The 18152-nt window shown below is 45.7% G+C and overlaps 1 protein-coding gene across 1 annotated transcript in view; it reads right to left on the reverse strand.

Moving 5' to 3' along the window:
- The window catches only part of cdh31 (cadherin 31), a 74843-nt gene that overhangs the window by 14451 nt on the left and 42240 nt on the right, over window positions 1–18152 (reverse strand). Inside the window, exons 7-11 of the mRNA XM_072518024.1 lie at window positions 17800–17972; window positions 12991–13119; window positions 10941–11123; window positions 8202–8446; window positions 497–639 (exon numbers count right to left, since the gene is read on the reverse strand). Coding sequence (XP_072374125.1) covers window positions 497–639; window positions 8202–8446; window positions 10941–11123; window positions 12991–13119; window positions 17800–17972 — 873 coding nt within the window. The remainder of the gene's footprint in view (window positions 1–496; window positions 640–8201; window positions 8447–10940; window positions 11124–12990; window positions 13120–17799; window positions 17973–18152) is intronic.

Below are 18152 nucleotides of genomic sequence, written 5' to 3' on the forward strand. Positions count from 1 at the left end.
CCAAGTTGCACGATCACTTTTCATTGCGCAAACCATGACAAGCAGGCAGACAATTTGGAAGCAGGGTGAGGAAGGGAAAAAAAAAAAAACACTTCTATAAATGTAATTTTTCAGTGCTTTGTTTGAGCTGTTACACAATTCTCACCCAAAGGTATTAGTTTTAGAAATTGATTTCCCATTCTCTCCCCCAACACACTCTTACATTTACGAGGTGGTTTTAATAAGGATGTGACCATTATGGTTCACATTGTGCCAGCTTGCCAACCACAATGCACCAGAGTTGGAGACGCAACAGAATAAATCATCTGCTGCACATTAAATTGTATCTTTAACAAGAGAATTTTCAAATGAAGTACAAAATCAGCCAAGACAATTCACATCCCTACCATGTGACATAACCACTAAAAGACAAATATTGCAGCAACAAACTGATAAAAGGAAGCCAAATTGTTAAAGTCATGAATAATCTCATTTTTAAAAAACAAGTTGCACTTACCATTATCGTAAGCGAGGATTGTTGCAGTATATGTGTTGTTCTTAACATATGCTGATTCCCTGTCCATCTCATTTCTTAATTTAATGATGCCATTATCTTCACCAATAGCAAACCAGTTTGCTGGATCACTTCCTATTTGGTATCTGGAAAGTGGGCAAAAACAGTTTCCATGTTAAACCCAATATACTTCCATTCAAATCAGTCATTGTGGAGTAACCAAATACTTCAGCATAGAACAATGCCATTGCAAGCTCTGCAACAGTGAAATAATGGCTTGAGAAAAATGCACTTGCACTATTTTGTGACAACTTTAAATGCTTGTATGTTTGTTACTTTTTTAAAAAACATTAAACATATGTAAACGTTTTGTTGGTTTAGCGAACCCTATATCGCACCAATTTCATCTCTAGCACATTTGGGATCAAGGATGTAATTGAGACCCAATCAATCACTCTGGCACTTGAAACCTTGTCAGACTGTGGATGGGAGACATACACATCATCTCTGTTCAAGAAATATGGGAGTCATGCGGTTATCTTTTCATTAAAAAGTTTACAATTTTTATCAGGTACCAGAGGACTTCCGGTGGCAGCCATGGAGTGAGTGGTTGCACATGGGGCAGCTCCGGTATAGATTTGAGCTCTTTTTACCCCAGTTGGAGCAGCTGATGGCGTTCCTCAGGGAGGAGTTCTGCCAGCAATGGAAGGAGATGCAGGAAGATCGATCGAAGAAGCGGTAGCTCCCTTGAAAGGCTCAAGGAGAGTCGAAAAGTGTTTGGAGGCGCAGATGCGGGAGATGGAGTGGGTGATGACGGACCACAGTGATCAGGTGGTGGCATTGGAGGTGGGGCTCCTGGGGGACCTTTGCAAATCATTGAAGGCAAAGGTAGAGGAGCAGGAGAATAGATCTAGAAGGCAGAACCTGCGTGTTGTTGGCTTGCCTGAAGGCGTGGAAGGTATGAGTGCTACGAAATACGTCTCAAGGATTCTGGTGGGGCTGTTGGCGGAGGGGGTGCTAGACAAGGCCCCAGAGGCGGAGAGAGCGCACAGGTCTCTAAGTCTCTAAGGCAGAAGCCAAGTGCAGGAGAGCTGCCACAGGCGGTGATTGTGAGGCTCCACAAGTTTGTGGAGAAGAAGAAGATCCTGCAGTCGGCAGGGAAGAAGCAGAACTACGAATGGGAGGGGAACAGGGTCCGAATCAATCAGGACATTGGAGCGGAGCTGGCGAAAAAACATGCTGGGTTCTACAGGGCCAAAGCCGTTCTTTACTGAACGCAGAAGGAGTGGTACGGGTTAGTGAGCGGGGTGCTGGAGGGCACACAGTGGTGCTAGTGAATGTATACGCACTGAATTGGGATGACGTGGGGTTTGTGAAGAGGTTGCTGGGAGCGATTCCAGACCTGGACACGCATCAGTTGACCATGGGAGGGGACTTTAAATGCGTACTGGAGTTGAGGGCAGAAAGGGGAAAGGCCGAGCCCCAAGGATGAGAATGGTGGATCTGTGGAGGTTTAGGAACCATGGAGAGAGGGAGTACTCCTTCTCGCACAAGTGAACCCAGGTCATTTCATCACACAAACCCGCCTCCCATCCATTGATTCTATCTACACCTCCTGCTGCCTGGGGAAAGCGGGCAGCATGACCAAGTACCCCTCCCACCCAGCTTAGTCACTCTTCCAACTTCTTCCATAGGGCAGGAGATACAAAAGTCTGAGAACGCATAGCAGATTCAAAAACAGCTTCTTCCCCGCTGTTACTAGACTCCTAAACGATCCTCTTATGAACTGAACTGATTAATATTACACTCCTGTATGCTTCACCCGATGTCGGTGTCTATGTATTTACATTGTGTATCTTGTGTTGCTTTATTATGTATTTTCTTTTTATTTTATTTCATTTTCATGTACTAAAGGATCTGTTTGAGCTACTCGCAGAAAAATACTTTTTACTGTACCTCGGTAGATGTGACAATGAACAAATCCAATCCAATCCAAGGTATGCTTCAGAATTGATATTATGTGGTGAGCAGAGTGGTGTTGGTGGGGGCAGAGAATGTGGGAATCGTGATTTCTTACCACGCATCGCACTCAACTTGACTCGAGGCAGGAACAGAGGCCAGGATGAGGGCTAGACTCAGGGCTTTTAGTGGATGGGGGTTTCATGATAAGGTGGGGTCGGTGATTAAGGACTATGAGGAGCTGAATCAGAATGGAGAGGTATCAACAGCCACATTCTGGGAGGCATTGAAGGTGGTGGTTTCGGGGGAGATTATCTCGTTCAATGCGCACGGAGATAGGAGGAGGAGGAGAGAGGAGCATAGACTGTTATTGGAGGAGATAGTCAAGAATGACAGGGAATATTTGAGGGCACCCACCAAGGTGCAATTCGCAAAGGGAAAGAAGTTACAGGGACAGTTTGACAGGCTGACGATAGGAAAGGCTGTGGGGCAGCTACGGAGGGCAAGGTGGGTGCAGTATGAATAGGGAGAGAAAGTGAACCACATGTTAGCCCATCAGCTACGGAGGCAGGCCACGTCAAGAGAAATCCCTAGAGTATGGACAGGGAAGGGGGAGGTAGTGTCGGAGCCGGGGAAGATAAATGGGGCGTTCAGGGAGTACTATGAGAAGTTGTATAGGGCTGATCCGGTTTGGGGAAGGGGACATGGGGTGGTTTTTGGATGGGCTGGAAATTCCATGGCTGGATGAGAAGAGGAGCCAGACTCTGGAGCAGCCCTTAGGGTTGAGAGAGGTGATGAAGTCGGGGAAGGTCCCGGGTCGGATAGTTACCCGGCAGAGTTTTACAAGGAGTTTGCAACGGAGTGGGCACTACATTTATTGGGGGATGTTTAGCGAGGCGCTGGAGAAGGGGGAGCTGCCGGAGACAGACATAGGCATCATAGAAACTTAGAAAATATGTGCAGGAGTAGGCCATTCAGCACCACCACCATTCAATATCATAGCTGATCATGCAAATTCAGTATCCCACTCCCGCGTTCTCTCCATAACCTTTGATCCCTTTAGCCGCAAGGGCCATGTCCAGCTCCCTTTCGAATACATATCCAACCAACTGGCCCCAACAGCTTTCTGTGGTAGAGAATTCCAGAAGTTCTTCCTCGTCTCCGTCCTCATTGGCTCACCCCTTATTCTTAGGCCGTGACCCCTAGATATGGACGTTCCCAAAAATCAGGAACATTCTTCCCACATCTAGCCTGTCCAGTCCCATCAAGATTTTATGTTTCTATGAGATCCCCTCTCATTCTTCTAAATTCCAGTGAGTACAAGCCCAGTCGATACAATCTTTCTTCATATGTCAGTTGCGCCATCATAGAATTCACATAGGAGGCCATTCAGCCCATTGAGTCTGCATCGGCCCTTGGAAAGAGCATCCTACCAAAGTCCACACCTCCACCCTATCCCCATAACCCCACCTGTCCTTTTCGGACTCTAAGGGCATTGGAGCATGGCTAATCCACCTAACCTGCACATCTTTGGATTGTGGGAGGAAACCGGAGCACCCAGAGGAAACCCACGCAGACACGGTGAGAACGTGCAAACTCCACACAGACAGTCACCTGAGGCCGGAATTGAGCCCAGGTCCCTGGAACTGTGAGGCAGCAGTGCTAACCATTGTGCCACCATGCCACCCATTCCGGGAATTAGTCAGGTGATAGAAAGCGCACAAAAGGGATGAAGTCAGGGAAGTCGAATTACGCTAATTCCGAAGCAGGGGAAGGACCCGCTAGAGTGGGTTATATAGGCCCATATCATTGTTAAATACGGATTTGAAAGTGTTGGAAGGGATGATGCGTTCCGGGGATAGATTCGTGAAGGGCAGGCAACTTTTCAGTAACATTAGGCGGTTACTAAATATGATCATGACCCCATCGAAGGGACGGATACTGGAGGTAGTGATCTCTATGGATGCAGAGAAGGCTTTCAACTGGATGGAATAGCGGTATTAGGTTCTGGCAAGGTTTGGGTTTAGGTCGAAATTTGTGGTGTGGGTGTGTCTGTTGTACGTGGCCCTGGTGACGAGTGTACGGACAAATAAAATGAATTCATGGAGCTTGGATTTGCACAAGGGAACGAGGCAGGTGTGTCCACTGTCGCCGTTGTTGTTTGCACGGGCAATAGAGTCCTTGGCAACGGCCCTTAGGGGGTCAGCAGAGTGGCAGGGGATTACGAGGGGGAGTAGGGAACACCGGGTGTTGCTGTATGCAGATGACCTACTGCTGTTCACATCAGACCCCGTTGAGAGTATGGGGAGAATTTTGGGCTTAGAGAGGTTCGGGGGCCTTCTGGGCTATAAAGTGAATGCCGGAAACAGTGAGGCGTTTCTAGCGACTGAGGCGGTTTGGGGAGCCAATTTGGAGATGTTGCAATTTAGAGTGGCCAGGGATCGGTTTAGGTATTTTGGGGTCCAGTTGACGGGGGGGGCGATGATGCAGAAATGGGACCTGACAAAGTTGGTGGAGGCGGTTAGGGAGGTCTTTAGGAGATGGGATACGTTGCACCTGATACTGGCAGGGAGGGTCCAGGGGGTAAAAATGAACGTTCTGTCAAGGTTCCTATTTGTATTCCAGACCCTCCCAATCTTCATTCTGAAGGCCTTTTTCCGAAAACTGGACGCAGCGATTTCGGAGTTTATTTGTGCTACAAAGGCAGAACGGTGGGGGGAGGGGGGGGGGGGGGGGGGGGTTGGCATTACCGAATCTGTTGCATTATTACTGAGCGGCATGTGGAGAAGGTGAGGCGGTGGTGGGAAGGAGAAGGGTCAGAATGGGTTAGGATGGAGAGCAGTCCTGTAGGGGGTCCAGCCGGAGGGCCATGTTGATGGCGGTGCTACCGCTGGCACCGAAGAGATATACTGAGAGCCTGGTCATACAGTCCACGATTAGGGTGTGGAACCAGATGATGAGACGCTTTAGGATGGAGGGATGTTGGTGGCGCCGGATGGCATGTATAGGAGGTGCGATTATGAGTTTGATACAGTTTAGGTTAGTACACAGGTGCACATGAGTTGGGCGAGAATGAATGGGTTCTTCCAGGGGGTAGCAGGCGAGTTCGAGAAGCGTAGGTGAGGACCAGCACACCGCGTGCATATGTTCTGGGGTTGTGAGAGGTTGGAGAGATACTGGGAGGGGGTGTTTGGGATGTTAGCAAAGATTGCGGGGGTAGAGGCTGGATCCTATGGTGGCGATTTTTGGGATATCGGAAATGCCAGAGCTGATGGAAGGCTGATGTTGTGGTCTTTGCCTCTCTAGTTGCCTGATATTAGAAACACAGAGTATGGCTTTAGGTGACTTTAATTTGGGCTTGTGTAAGAAAGGGCTAAAACATTCAAGTCATTGAACAAAAGTGCTTGCACACGAAGGTTTTGGTTTCACGTCAAACTGTGTCTGCATCGTGATTAAAGCGTTTATGACGTGAAGTGCTACAGAAAGACTGGGCTGTTGTTTAGCAACCAGGGGCCACTTTAGGTTAGAAAGAATTTGAGTTTCATTTTCAACTGGACCCAGTAGCATGTTAGAAATAGGTAGCTGGAGAGGAAGCAGCTCTCAGAGAAACTGCCAGGAGAAGCAGGACAATGGAATAAGGGAAAGAAAATGTCTTATACCGCGAAGAAGTTCCAGTAAGATGGAAGTCAAAGGGACAGATGCACTGAAATTGAACTCAAGTTAAAGAAAGGGGTAGAGAGAGGCTTCCAGTTGAAGGCTGAGCTGGAAGCTGCAGACCTGGTGAAGTCGGCTAGCGAGAAGACAGATATCTGAAGTAATTCTTTTAAAAAAAATAAATTTAGAGTACCCAATTATTTTTTTTTTTCCAATTAAGGGGCAATTTAGTGTGACCAATCCACCTAACTTGCACATCTTTGGGTTGTGGCGGTGAAACCCACGCAGTCATGGGGAGAATATGCAAACTCCACACGGACAGTGTGCAAACTCCACACGGACAGTGATCCAGGGCCGGGATTTGAACCCAAGTACTCAACGCCGCAGTCCCAGTGCTAACCACTGCACCACATGCCGCCCATTATCTGAAGTAATTCTAAGGTTAGTGGCACCTTGCTACATCCTGTGAAGCAGTGATGTTCTGTTGACATGGCTAGGTAGCTCAGAGATTGTGGAGAAGCTTAAGTGCAGGTGGCAATTTAAGGCAGAGGAGTACAGAGAGATTGAAATCCTGGAAGTGGAACTGTGGTGAGGGCACCTGAAATAAAGCATCATTTGCGAAAAGATCCAAAGATGCGTCTTTGAGAGTAGAGTTTGTAAACATTCTTGTGGAAGCCAGAGTTCCAGTGAGACCACTTGGTTCAGTGGTCACAGTGGGAGGGTGGGTCTGACTACAGTTGGCTTACAGGGATTTTGTAGTTATGGAGAACGTTATTGTGCAAGATATATTCTGCAACTTGAATTAGCCTTAGAAATCTATGAGCATTTGTGAAGTTGTAGGTAGTGCAAAGGGGTATTGGATTACAGTCATGCTTAATAAATGTTTTATTATTTAGTAAAATGCTAATTGGCAGTGCAGTGACTCTCATCCATGTTTCTAAAAAAAAAAAATTAAAGCTACGGTCTCTTGAACCAGGGTTCCATTCTGGGACATTACTGTCCAATAAATAAATAAATCTTTACTAGTGTCACAAGTAAGCTTACATTAACACTGAAATGAAATTACTGTGAAAAGCTCCTAGCTGCCACACTCCGGCACCTGTTCAGGTACACAGAGGGAGAATTTAGAATGTCCAATTCACCTAACAGCACATTTTTTGGGACTTAGTAACATCGGCTGGGATCATAACAATTGATTGGAATTAAATCTCATTTGCTCAAGTGTCAAAAGCAAAGGCCTGGATTCTGTGCTTGGCGCCAAATCTCACCTCTCTGATGCAGATGCAAAAAAAAAAAACAACAAAAGATGCCCACAAAAGATATAGCGGGTTCTTGAGTGGTTCTCCTCTATTCTGACATTACTTTTTGGTACCCAGTTTGTTGCACATTTCCCATGTCTGTATGGGTCTCACTTCCACAACCCAAAGATGTACAGGGTAAGTGGATTGGCCACACTAAATTTCCCCTCAATTGGAAAAAAGAATTGGGTACTCTAAAATTACTATTTTTATTTTAAAAAAATCACTGATTGCAGCGATCAAGACTGTAACAGTGCCATGTGTACATGTGCATACATAGTGTTTGACTAATGATCAGTTATAGATTGCCACATTTAACTGCACAGGTGGGGCTGCCAGAATTTGCTGTCCATTTTATCCAGCAATGACGGTGAGTAGTGACAATATCACTGACATTACAACTGCAAATCCCAGGCCAAAATATTACAATGCCATTTTACAGGTTTCAGAGGTTTCAGATTTGTAAACAAGTGAGGAGAGTTTAATTACATACCATGGCAAAATAATGGATGGTTGGGAATCGACCACCCATTATATACCCCCCCGAATCTTTCGCCAATTTATATCCCTCTGTCTTGTGTCACCGGTGTGAGGTAGAATCTACCAGGCGGCATCAATGTTCCCAAGAAGCATGCAACCAGGTTAATGCCCAGAACATCTCAAAGTGACCATTTACAGTTTCCAGGTGCACGTGCAATGTTCTTCACTGGCTTGGCACCACTTAATAAACATTAGACATTTGTTAGATGGGAAGTTAGCACCGAATTGAAAAACGTTCCCAAAAATTAATTTTATACCTCACGGTTTGAGCTTGAGCAGAGTCAGGGTCCTTCGCAGTGTAAGCAGCTATTGTACTTCCTTTTGGCAAGTTCTCCGGTTTCTCTTCAGTCTTTTCATTTGGATTAAATATTGGTGCTTCATTAACATCATTTACAATGATGGTGACTGTAGCAGAAGACAGTGGCATAACTGAAGTGAATTCAAGTTCATTCTTGACTTCAATAATCACCCGATGGTCTTTGCTCTTCTCAAAATCCAGGGCCTGCATACCGAAAGACAAAGGTTTATTAGATTCATCCATGCAACATTAAGAGGCATTATATTTGCAGACAAAAAGGTTTACAGAAATGCATTATCTAAAATTATTTAACGGGTTGTGAACACCACTGGCTACGCCAGCATTGCCCCTCCCTAACTGCCCTTGAGAAGGTGGTGGTGAGCTGCTGCCTACGTGATGTTGGTACACCTGGTGCTGTTAGGAAGGGTGTTTCAGAATTCTGACCCAGTGATAATGAAGGAACGGCAATGTTGTCACAAGTCAGGACCGTGGGGGACTTGGATGAACTTGCAGGGATTTGCACGCATCAACTGACTTTGTCCTTCTCGGTGGTAGATGTCACAGGTTTGAAAGAGTCTAAAACAGAAAATACTAACAATCTCAGCAGGTCTGACAGCATCTGTGGAGAGAAAAGGGAGCCAGCGTTTCACTGTCAGACCTGCTGAGATTGTCCAGTATTTTCTGTTTTTGTTTCAGATTCCAGCATCCGCAGTAATTTGCTTTTATCTTGAAAGAAACTACCTTGAGGCGTCAACATTCCCAACAACAAGACACACGCAACCAGGTTAATGCCCCAACAGCTCAAATTAGATTTACATAGTTTTCAAGTGCTCATGCAATATTCTTCACTGCCAGTACCACTTAATAGGCATGAGGCATTTATCTGTTGGACTTTTGGGAATAGGAAATTAGCACCGAATTGAAAAATGTTACCAAAATTCACTTTATACCCAACAGTGCGGTCAAAGGAGCCGAGGTGAATTGCTGCAGTGCACCTTGTAGATGGTACACACTGCTGCTATTGTGCAGAGAGTGAATGTTTAAGGTGATGGATGGGGTGCCAATCAAGTGGGCTGCTTTGGCCAGGTGGCATCAAGCTTCCCAAATGCTGTTGGAATTGCAGGCAAAGGGAAAGAATTAACATACTTCTGATTTATGCCTTGTAGGCGGTCGACAGGCTTTGGGGGGTAAAAGGTGATTTACTTGCCAAGGGATTCCCAACCTTTGACCTGCTCTGGTAGCCACAGTATTTATGGCTGGTCCAGTGCAGTTTCTGGTCAATGATAAGCCCAAGGATGTTAATGTGGGGATGGTTGAATTCTTGCTGGTTGGAAATGGTCATTGCCTAGCACTTCAACGGTAAGTGACATTCACTCCATACATCAGCCTAAGTCGGAATTTTGTCCAGGCCTTGCTCCATATGGACGCATCCTGGGATGCTCCGTTTTGCCAGCAGCCTGGGGGTTTCCCCGACGGGGTAGGGCTGTCCCACTTAGGGAAACCAGCCGGTGAAATGGAGCATCCCAACGTCGTGCTGAACCAGAAATCTGGAGCGGCGAGATGGAGAAACCAGCCCAGTATCTGAGGAATTGAGTGGTATTGGCCATTGCACAAACAAAACATCGCATTTCTGATCTTACGACAGAGGGTAGGTAGGTTCATGAAGTGATGAAGATGGTTGGGTCCAAGACACCACCCAGGAGGAACTCCTTCAGTGATGTGGGATTGAGATGATTTATCTCCAACAAGCAGAACCATCTTCCTTTGCGCTAGGTATGACTCCCAGCAGCAGAGGGTTTCCGAATTCCCAAAGACTCAGTTTGGCTAGAGCTCCTCGACCGCATACAAATGCCGCCTGGATATCAAGGGCAGCAACTCACTTCTGGGGTTCAGCTCTTTTGCCCATGCTTGGAAGGAGGCTGCAATGGGGTCAGGAACTGAGTGGCCCTGGGCAGAATTGAAACAAAGCATCAGTGAGCAAGTTATCGCTCAGCAAGTGCCACTTAATTGCAATATTAACAATTACTTCCATCCCTCTGCTAATAATCGGGAGGAGACTCACGGAATGGTAATTGGCTGGGTTAGATATGTCCAGCTTTTTGGGGATAAGGTATACCCGAGCAATTTTCCATATTGTTGGGTAGATGTCATTGTTATAGCTGTACTGTTGGGCGGCACGGTGGCGCAGTGGTTAGCATTGCTGCCTCATAATGCGGAGGACCCAGGTTTGATTCCAGCCCTGGGTCACCGTCCATGTGGAGTTTGCACATTCTCCCAGTGTCTGCATGGGTCTCAAGCCCACAACCCAAAGATGTGCAGGGTAGGTGGATTGGCCACGTTAAATTGCCCCTTAATTGGGAAAAAAAAATGAAACAGCGTGGCTAGGGGCATGGCTGCTTTGGAAGCACAAGTCTTCATTTGTATTGCTGGAATATTGTCAGAGCCCAAAGCCTTTGCAGTATCCGGTACCATCACCATTTTTTGATATCACATGGAGTGAACAGAGTTGTCTGAAGATCGGCATGTTTGAGGCTGGGGGCCTCCAGAGGGGGCAGTGATGGATCATCCACTTGGCACTTCAGACTGAACATTATTGAGAATGCTTCAGCCTCAGCTTTTGCACTGATGTGCTGAGCTCTGGAGGACATGGGGGGAAATCAACTCGTCGATATATAATTAACCAAATGGAATGTCCTACCTTAACTATCTTAAGGACGCCATTATTGTCGGAGTCAGTTGTCACACTGAATTGTCCTCTCTCATTCCCAAAAACAATCTTGTAAACTGCTTTCCAAGCAGGTTCACCACGCTCGTCCTGGTCAGTTACAGCAAGACTTGCTACATCATAGTCAACTTCATTTTCAGGAACTTCTACAGTAATCTGCAAGTCAGAAAAATACAGTTATTGGAGAAAGCAGATTAGCACAATTTTAAAATCTTGGTTCAAATCCAGCACAGGCTAATGGGATATTTGCTCTCATCCTCCAACACTGCACTTCAACTCCAAATGTGCTTTTTCTCCTGAAGGAACTAAATTTGCTGCAAAATTGTTCTACAGGGCCAACCCCTTTGACATTTTTGTCCAAATGACCATTCATCAAGAGGGAGTCTACTGGCTCTTGGGCAGTATTACAAACAATTCTAATTGTAATCCCAGTCTCTAGCATCAAGGGGCCCTAGATTATGATCCACTGTATCAATAACCAGAAGTGGGGTCTCCTGGTCTGCCTGTCTTCATAACACACTAGATAAGCTCTTTCATCATTAAAGCTATTGGATGAAGCAGTTTGCAGGATTTCAGGTTTACAAATAGTTGTATTGCTAAAAGACAATGTCAAAGTTTTTCGCCTCATCTCATTAAGTCATTCGTGAGGATAACAAAAGTAAAGGGAGCAGCAATTTGTATTTCAAGAGCAGACTGTTGATTGGATAGGGTGGACAGTGAGAGCCTTTTTCCTCAGATGGTGATGTGTAGCACGAGGGGACATAGCTTTAAATTGAGGGGAGATAGATATAGGACAGATGTCAGAGGTAGGTTCTTTACTCAGAGAGTAGTAAGGGCGTGGAATGCCCTGCCTGCAACAGTAGTGGACTCGGCAACACTAAGGGCATTCAAATGGTCATTGGATAGACATATGGACGATAAGGGAATAGTGTAGATGGGCTTTAGAGTGGTTTCACAGGTCGGCGCAACATCGAGGGCCGAAGGGCCTGTACTGCGCTGTAATGTTCTATGTTCTATGGTTGATAAGTTGATTGGGCAGTTTTGTTCAACTTAAATCTGGCAAGTTGACCACAGCAAATGGCAGTACATGTTCTTTATCTACAAATAACTGGGCTTTCTGGATTAGTATCTGTAGCTTCCAGTAAACGCAAAATGTGCCACACTCCTAGCCTGACTCATAATTTAAAATCTGTTGCCAGAGTAAATTTTTAGTGCACACGGGGTTATTTAGCACATTGTCCAATTGCAGAATCACATCTAACATTAGACACGGTTTCGAGTTTTGCAAACAGGAGCTGACTGGGTACAGTGTGCACTTTGCCTGTTGGGAAAGGCAAACAAATCAGGTTTGATGCGATCAGGGGCACACGGACTACCTACCGAGCTTCACACTACTGCTGAAATTCATTATGCTACATCACTCATTGATATGCAGAGCGTGACTTTTGGTATGATGGCAGCATCTTGTTAGCTGCAAACACTACTTGCGCTGCTAATGCAAAGCAGCAGCATGAAACGGCTAGCTTAATCTGTTGGTCAATACTGCACATTCCCACGGTAATCCAAGGTAGGCTGGGTGCTGTTCACAACCAGAAGTGGCAGCCTTACGCCCATTCATGAGCTTGCACAATATAGAGTGAGTGATGGTCTGATCAGGGCGGCCATCATCTCGCAGGATGACTTCGGCTTAGCTCCTATTGGCAACCTCTCCCGGGCTTCTCAAAGTGGTTGGACCTTTACCTGCTTTATGATAGCTTGTACCTTAAAAAAAAGGCGCACATATTCTCAGCTGAGAAGATTCCTGGACTTTTCTCATCCAGCCAAGTCCAAGAGGCTGGACGAGAAAGGCACGGCTGGTTGCAATGCTAGGAGCAGAGCGACAAGCGGACTTGGATGGTCACGCCACAGACATTTTGGCCCCATCTGTCTCAGAACAGTGTTTCAGATTCCACAATGAAATAATACAGAAAGTTTACTTCCATTAACCAGTTACATTTGAACTAATTTGAAAAGAAACATTTACCTCTTTTGTCACAAATTGCGGGACATTATCATTTGCGTCCAGGATGGTGATTATTGCTTTGGTTTGGGCGGTCATACCTTGCCCATTCAAATCTGCTGCTTGAATATCAAGTGTATATTTATTCACACTCTGGAGGAAAAAAAATTGGAAGAACATAGACATGTAAAATGTTGTTTTTAGTGCACTAATATATCCTTATTTTGGGGCTGCATCAGATCAAAATAGCTTCAGCTTCTCATGTCCCTGCATCTACAAATATTGGCAGTTTAATAAAGTGGTCAAAGACTATATAGATGTGAAATTGGCATTATCAATGCCTGTTGGCAGATGCTCCAGGTGATTTTTGAGGACTGAAGTGGTGCCTGATGTGCATACACACTTTTGTTGAAAATCATTCAACCCGACTCAGGCTCCCCCTTGCAAACTTGCCACTGTCCCCAGCCTCACCATCGTAGCAAACACTACCCCTGCACCCGCCTCACCACCTACAATCCTCCTACGAGATCGGATAGCACTCCCAACCCTGACCACCATCTCAATAATCAATAATCTTTATTAGTCACAAGTAGGCTTACAGTAACATAGTGCAGAAGGAGGCTATTTGGTCCATCGAGTCTGCACCGACCCACTTAAGCCCTCACTTCCACCCTATCCCCATAACCCAATAACCCCTCCTAACCTTTTTTGGTCAATAAGGGCAATTTATCATGGCCAATCCACCTAACCTTAAGGTTTTTGGGGCTAGTGGGACCGCTGTTAGTCAAGGCTTTCAATGAATCCAAGGAGTTGGGAATGCTTCCCCCAACACTATCACAGGCATCAATCTCTCATCCTGAAGCGAGACAAGGACCCGGAGAGCTGTGGATCGTACAGACCAATTTCCCTTTTAAATGTAGGTGATAAATTACTGGCAAAGATCTTGGCCACCAGAATAGAGGACTGTGTCCCGGAGGTAATAGGTGAGGATCAGACGGGATTTGTGAAGGGCAGGCATCTGACGTGCAATATTAGACGGCTTCTCGATGTTATAACTATGCCAGCCGAGGGGCGTGAGGCTGAGGTGGTAGTAGCCATGGACGCGGAAAAGGCTTTTGACCAGGTAGAGTGGAAATACCTATGGGATATTTTAGACAGGTTTGGGTTCTGGCAGGGATTTGTGGACTGGGTCCGGCTGTTCAAACCCCAGTGGCAAATGTGAGAACCAACCGAACCCGGTCAGAATATTTTAATCTCGGGAGAGGGACAAGGCAGGGATGCCCGCTCTCCCCATTACTATTTGCCCTGGCCATAGAGCCTTTAGCAATGGCCTTAGAACATAGAGTGTGTGGCGGGGATGGAGGGACTCTGAGCCCCCGAAGTCAGGTGTGTGGGTCAGCGATACGGCAGGGTTTCTCAGCCTGGAAAAAAATCAAGTTCACCTTGAGGGGATCAACTCAGAGGTTCCCCCAGAGATGGCAGCATTCATCGACTTCTTCAAAGAAAATTGAACAACAGCAGTAAGGGGGGGAAAGAAAATAGGAAGCATGGCAGTGGTGGATAAGGGCAGGGAACTCCGTATATGGGTAGTTAGGGAATAGGGTGTGGGCAGTTGGGGACATTGTTTTCTTTAGGTTTTTTTTTTTTTTTTAACATGTGTTGGCCCACACGATTGCTTAAGAAATGTTAATGTGTTAAAGTGTGAAAATTACAAATGCTTCAATAAAATATTTTCTACAAAAAGAAAACAAAAAAAAAAATCAATCTCCAGGATATTGCTCTGTGCAATCCTGGAGAAAAATCATCAGGACACCAAATAAATTTTTCTTATGGCCATTTTTGAACATTTCTTTTTACTACATAAAAGGATTGAAAATGGGAAAGAAAGATTGTTTGGCTGACTATCAAGTATCATTCAATTGGACAAGGAGTCATTTTGCTCTCCAGTTAGTGCAAGAAGATGATATGTCACAAGGATGGATCGGTTGGCTGACAAATAGCAACAGCGTGGGGGCAATTCATGTGATAAAACTTCCAGGAATACATGGCAACCCTACATTGACCAGAAAGTGAACTGGACCAGCCATAAAATGAATGTTATTACAAGGGCAGGTCAGAGGACAGGAATCCTGTGGGGAGTAACTCTTGATTCCTTAAAGCCTGTTGATCATCTGCAAAGGTATAAGGCAGGAGTGTGATGGAATACTCTCCACTTGCCTGAATGAATGCAGTGCCATCAATCAAGAAGCTCGACAAGAAGCATGCTTTATTGATATCCCATCTGCCACTTCAACAATCACTCCCTCTAGCACCAATGTCCAGTGGCAGGAGTGTGTACCATCTACAAGATGCACTGTAGCAACTCACCCACAGCTCCTTTGACTGCATCTTCCAAACCCAGTGATCTTTACTACATAGAAAGGCAAGGGCAGGGCAGCAGACACATCAGAATACCCCCACCTGCAAGTTCCTCGCCAAGCAACACATCCTAACTTTGAACTACACAGGCAGAGGACCCTTTATCTGCAAATCAGAAAATCAAGTACATACAAATAACATATTTCTTGAACGTCACTCAACTTTTAGCACGGGAAGTGTAGTCGTTTACTGCACTGTTTACCTTGTGATTGTGGTAAACCTGTCAAAACGAAACTTATTAGGTACCCTGGGAGGGATTCTCTCAGCTCACGCCAGGTCAGAGAGTCACGGGGCCGGGCGCAATTCACGCGACACCGCCACAACAAATCTCCGGTAACTGGAGAATTGGCGCCGGTCAGCGATTCTCTGCCCAGGATGGGCCGAGTGGTCGCCGAAAAAAGCCCGACTCCCGCCGGCGCCATTCACATCTGGTATTACCTGGCAGGACCTCGGCGTCGATCCTATCCGGGGGGGGGGGGGGCGGAGAAGGAGGCTACCGCACATTTGCGCCAGTTGCAGATCACATGCGCAGACCCGCGGTGCCCATTTGACGCCGGTATCGGCAGCTGGAGCGGCGTGGGTCGCTCCAGTTCCGTGCTGGCCTCCTGTAGGGCAGAGGATCGCTACACTTAGCGGTCCGATGACGCAGTCATTAAACTCTCCAGTTTTTACGACGGCGTCAACACTCTGCCTTCAGATGGGAGAATCCCGCCCCCTATGTTTATTAGAACAAAGAACAATACAGCACAGGAACAGGCCCTTCGGCCCTCCAGGCCTACACCAATCACGTGTCCTATAAAAGTTGCTAACGTATCTGCCTCAGCCACCTCACTTGGCAGTGCATTCCAGGCCACTACCACCCTCTATAAAAAAAAACTTTCCCCGCACATCTCCAATGAACCTATCCCCCCATACCTTTAACTTGTGCCCCCTTGTAATGGTAATTTCCATCTGGAAAAAAAGCCTCCAACTGTTCATCCTATCTACACACCTCATAATTTTATAAACTTCTATCAAGTCGTCCCTCAGCCTCCGTCTCTCGAAGGAAAACAATCCCAATTTATTCAATCTCTCCTCATAGCTAATACCCTCCATACCAGACAACATCCTGGTAAACCTTTTCTGTACTCTCTCCAAAGCCTCCACGTCCTTCCGGTAGTGTGGTGACCAGAATTGGACACAATGTGGCCTAATCAACGTTCTATAAATCTGTAACATAATTGGTGAACTTTTATACTCACTACCCCATCCTGTGAAGGCAAGCATGCCATATGCTTTCTTTATCATTTCCTCCTGTGCTGCCACTTTTAAGGATCTGTGGACCTGCATATCCAGATCTTTGTGTCTATGCTCCTGATGGTTCTGCCATTTATTTTATAGCTCCCACCTGAATTGGATCTACCAAAATGCATCTCCTCGCATTTGTCCGGGTAAATTCCATCTGCCATTTCTCCGCCCAATTTTGCAGCCTGCTGTATTCTCTGACAATCTTCATCACTAACCGCAACTACTGATCTTAGCATCATCCGCAAACTTGCCAATCAGACCCGCTACACTTCCTTCCAAGTAATTTATATATATTACAAACAGCAGAGGTCCCAGTACTAATCCCTGAGGAACACCACTAATTGCAGACCTCCATTTGGAAAAACACCCTTCCACTGCTACCCTCTTGTCTTCTATAGCCAAACCAGTTCCATCTAGCTAATTCACCCCTGACCCTGTGAGATTTAATCTTTTGCACCAGCCTGCCGTGAGGGACCCAGGATTCAGTGATACATCTTACTTTTCTAGCCATTTTCTTTTCTTTTAGACTATAGCTGGCTTAGGCTTCTGCAATGCAAATTTCTGAAAACAAAAAATATCTGAAGATGGTGGCCTGGTGGTAATGTCACTGGACTAGTAACCCAGAGACCCAGTCTAAAGCTCCAGGACAAGAGTTCAAATTCCACTCTGGTGGCTGGGGAAATTTAAATTAAATTAATACAATGCAATTGGCTCAGAGGGTTTCAGCTAAAGAATAAGTGATCTCGCTAGCTTAAAACCTTGAAATTTCTCCCGACCACACTGTAGATGTACCTACACCACAGGGTCTGCAACAGCTCAAGGCAGCACCTCACTACCACCTTCAAAAGTGAAATAAACCCCAGTCCAGCCAGCAATGTCCAGATCTTTTTTTTTTTTTTTAAATAAAGTGTCAAGTGCTTATAGCTTCCATTCTTGATACTTTATAAAATCATCAACCTGACCTTTAATATTGTAGCTAAAGCATTTTTAAAAAAATAAATAAAATTTGGAATGGATGCTTTTTACATGCAATTCCACAGACAGCTGATTACATCTTAAAAAGGCCTTTAACGTTCCCGTGACAAGTCCTTCATCTCTGTACAACAGGCTCAGTTACAGGTCACTCACCTCTCTGTCAAGCCCTTGGTTCTGCACAGTTATTAATCCTGTTATTGCACTAATTGTAAACATGCTGGGTGAAGGCAGTTTAGGTTCTTGATTCAGAATGGAGTATGAAAGTAAAGAATTCATGGTACCCTTTTCATCCTGGTCGGTGGCTGTTACAGTCAGGACTTCAGTACCTACCAAAACAAACGTACATTAACTCACACCGACGTTGATCATGCAAGGCCTGACAAGATTGATTTCCCCTCAAATGTCTTGGGGGGGCTTACTTGTAGAAACATAGAAAATTATGAAGGGAATAGATAGGAGCTCTTATTTGGCATAGCATCGAAAGAGCAGGTGGGGCTCCGTTAAAT

Source organism: Scyliorhinus torazame, chromosome 10 (assembly GCF_047496885.1).
Source record: "Scyliorhinus torazame isolate Kashiwa2021f chromosome 10, sScyTor2.1, whole genome shotgun sequence".
NCBI lineage: Eukaryota > Metazoa > Chordata > Chondrichthyes > Carcharhiniformes > Scyliorhinidae > Scyliorhinus > Scyliorhinus torazame.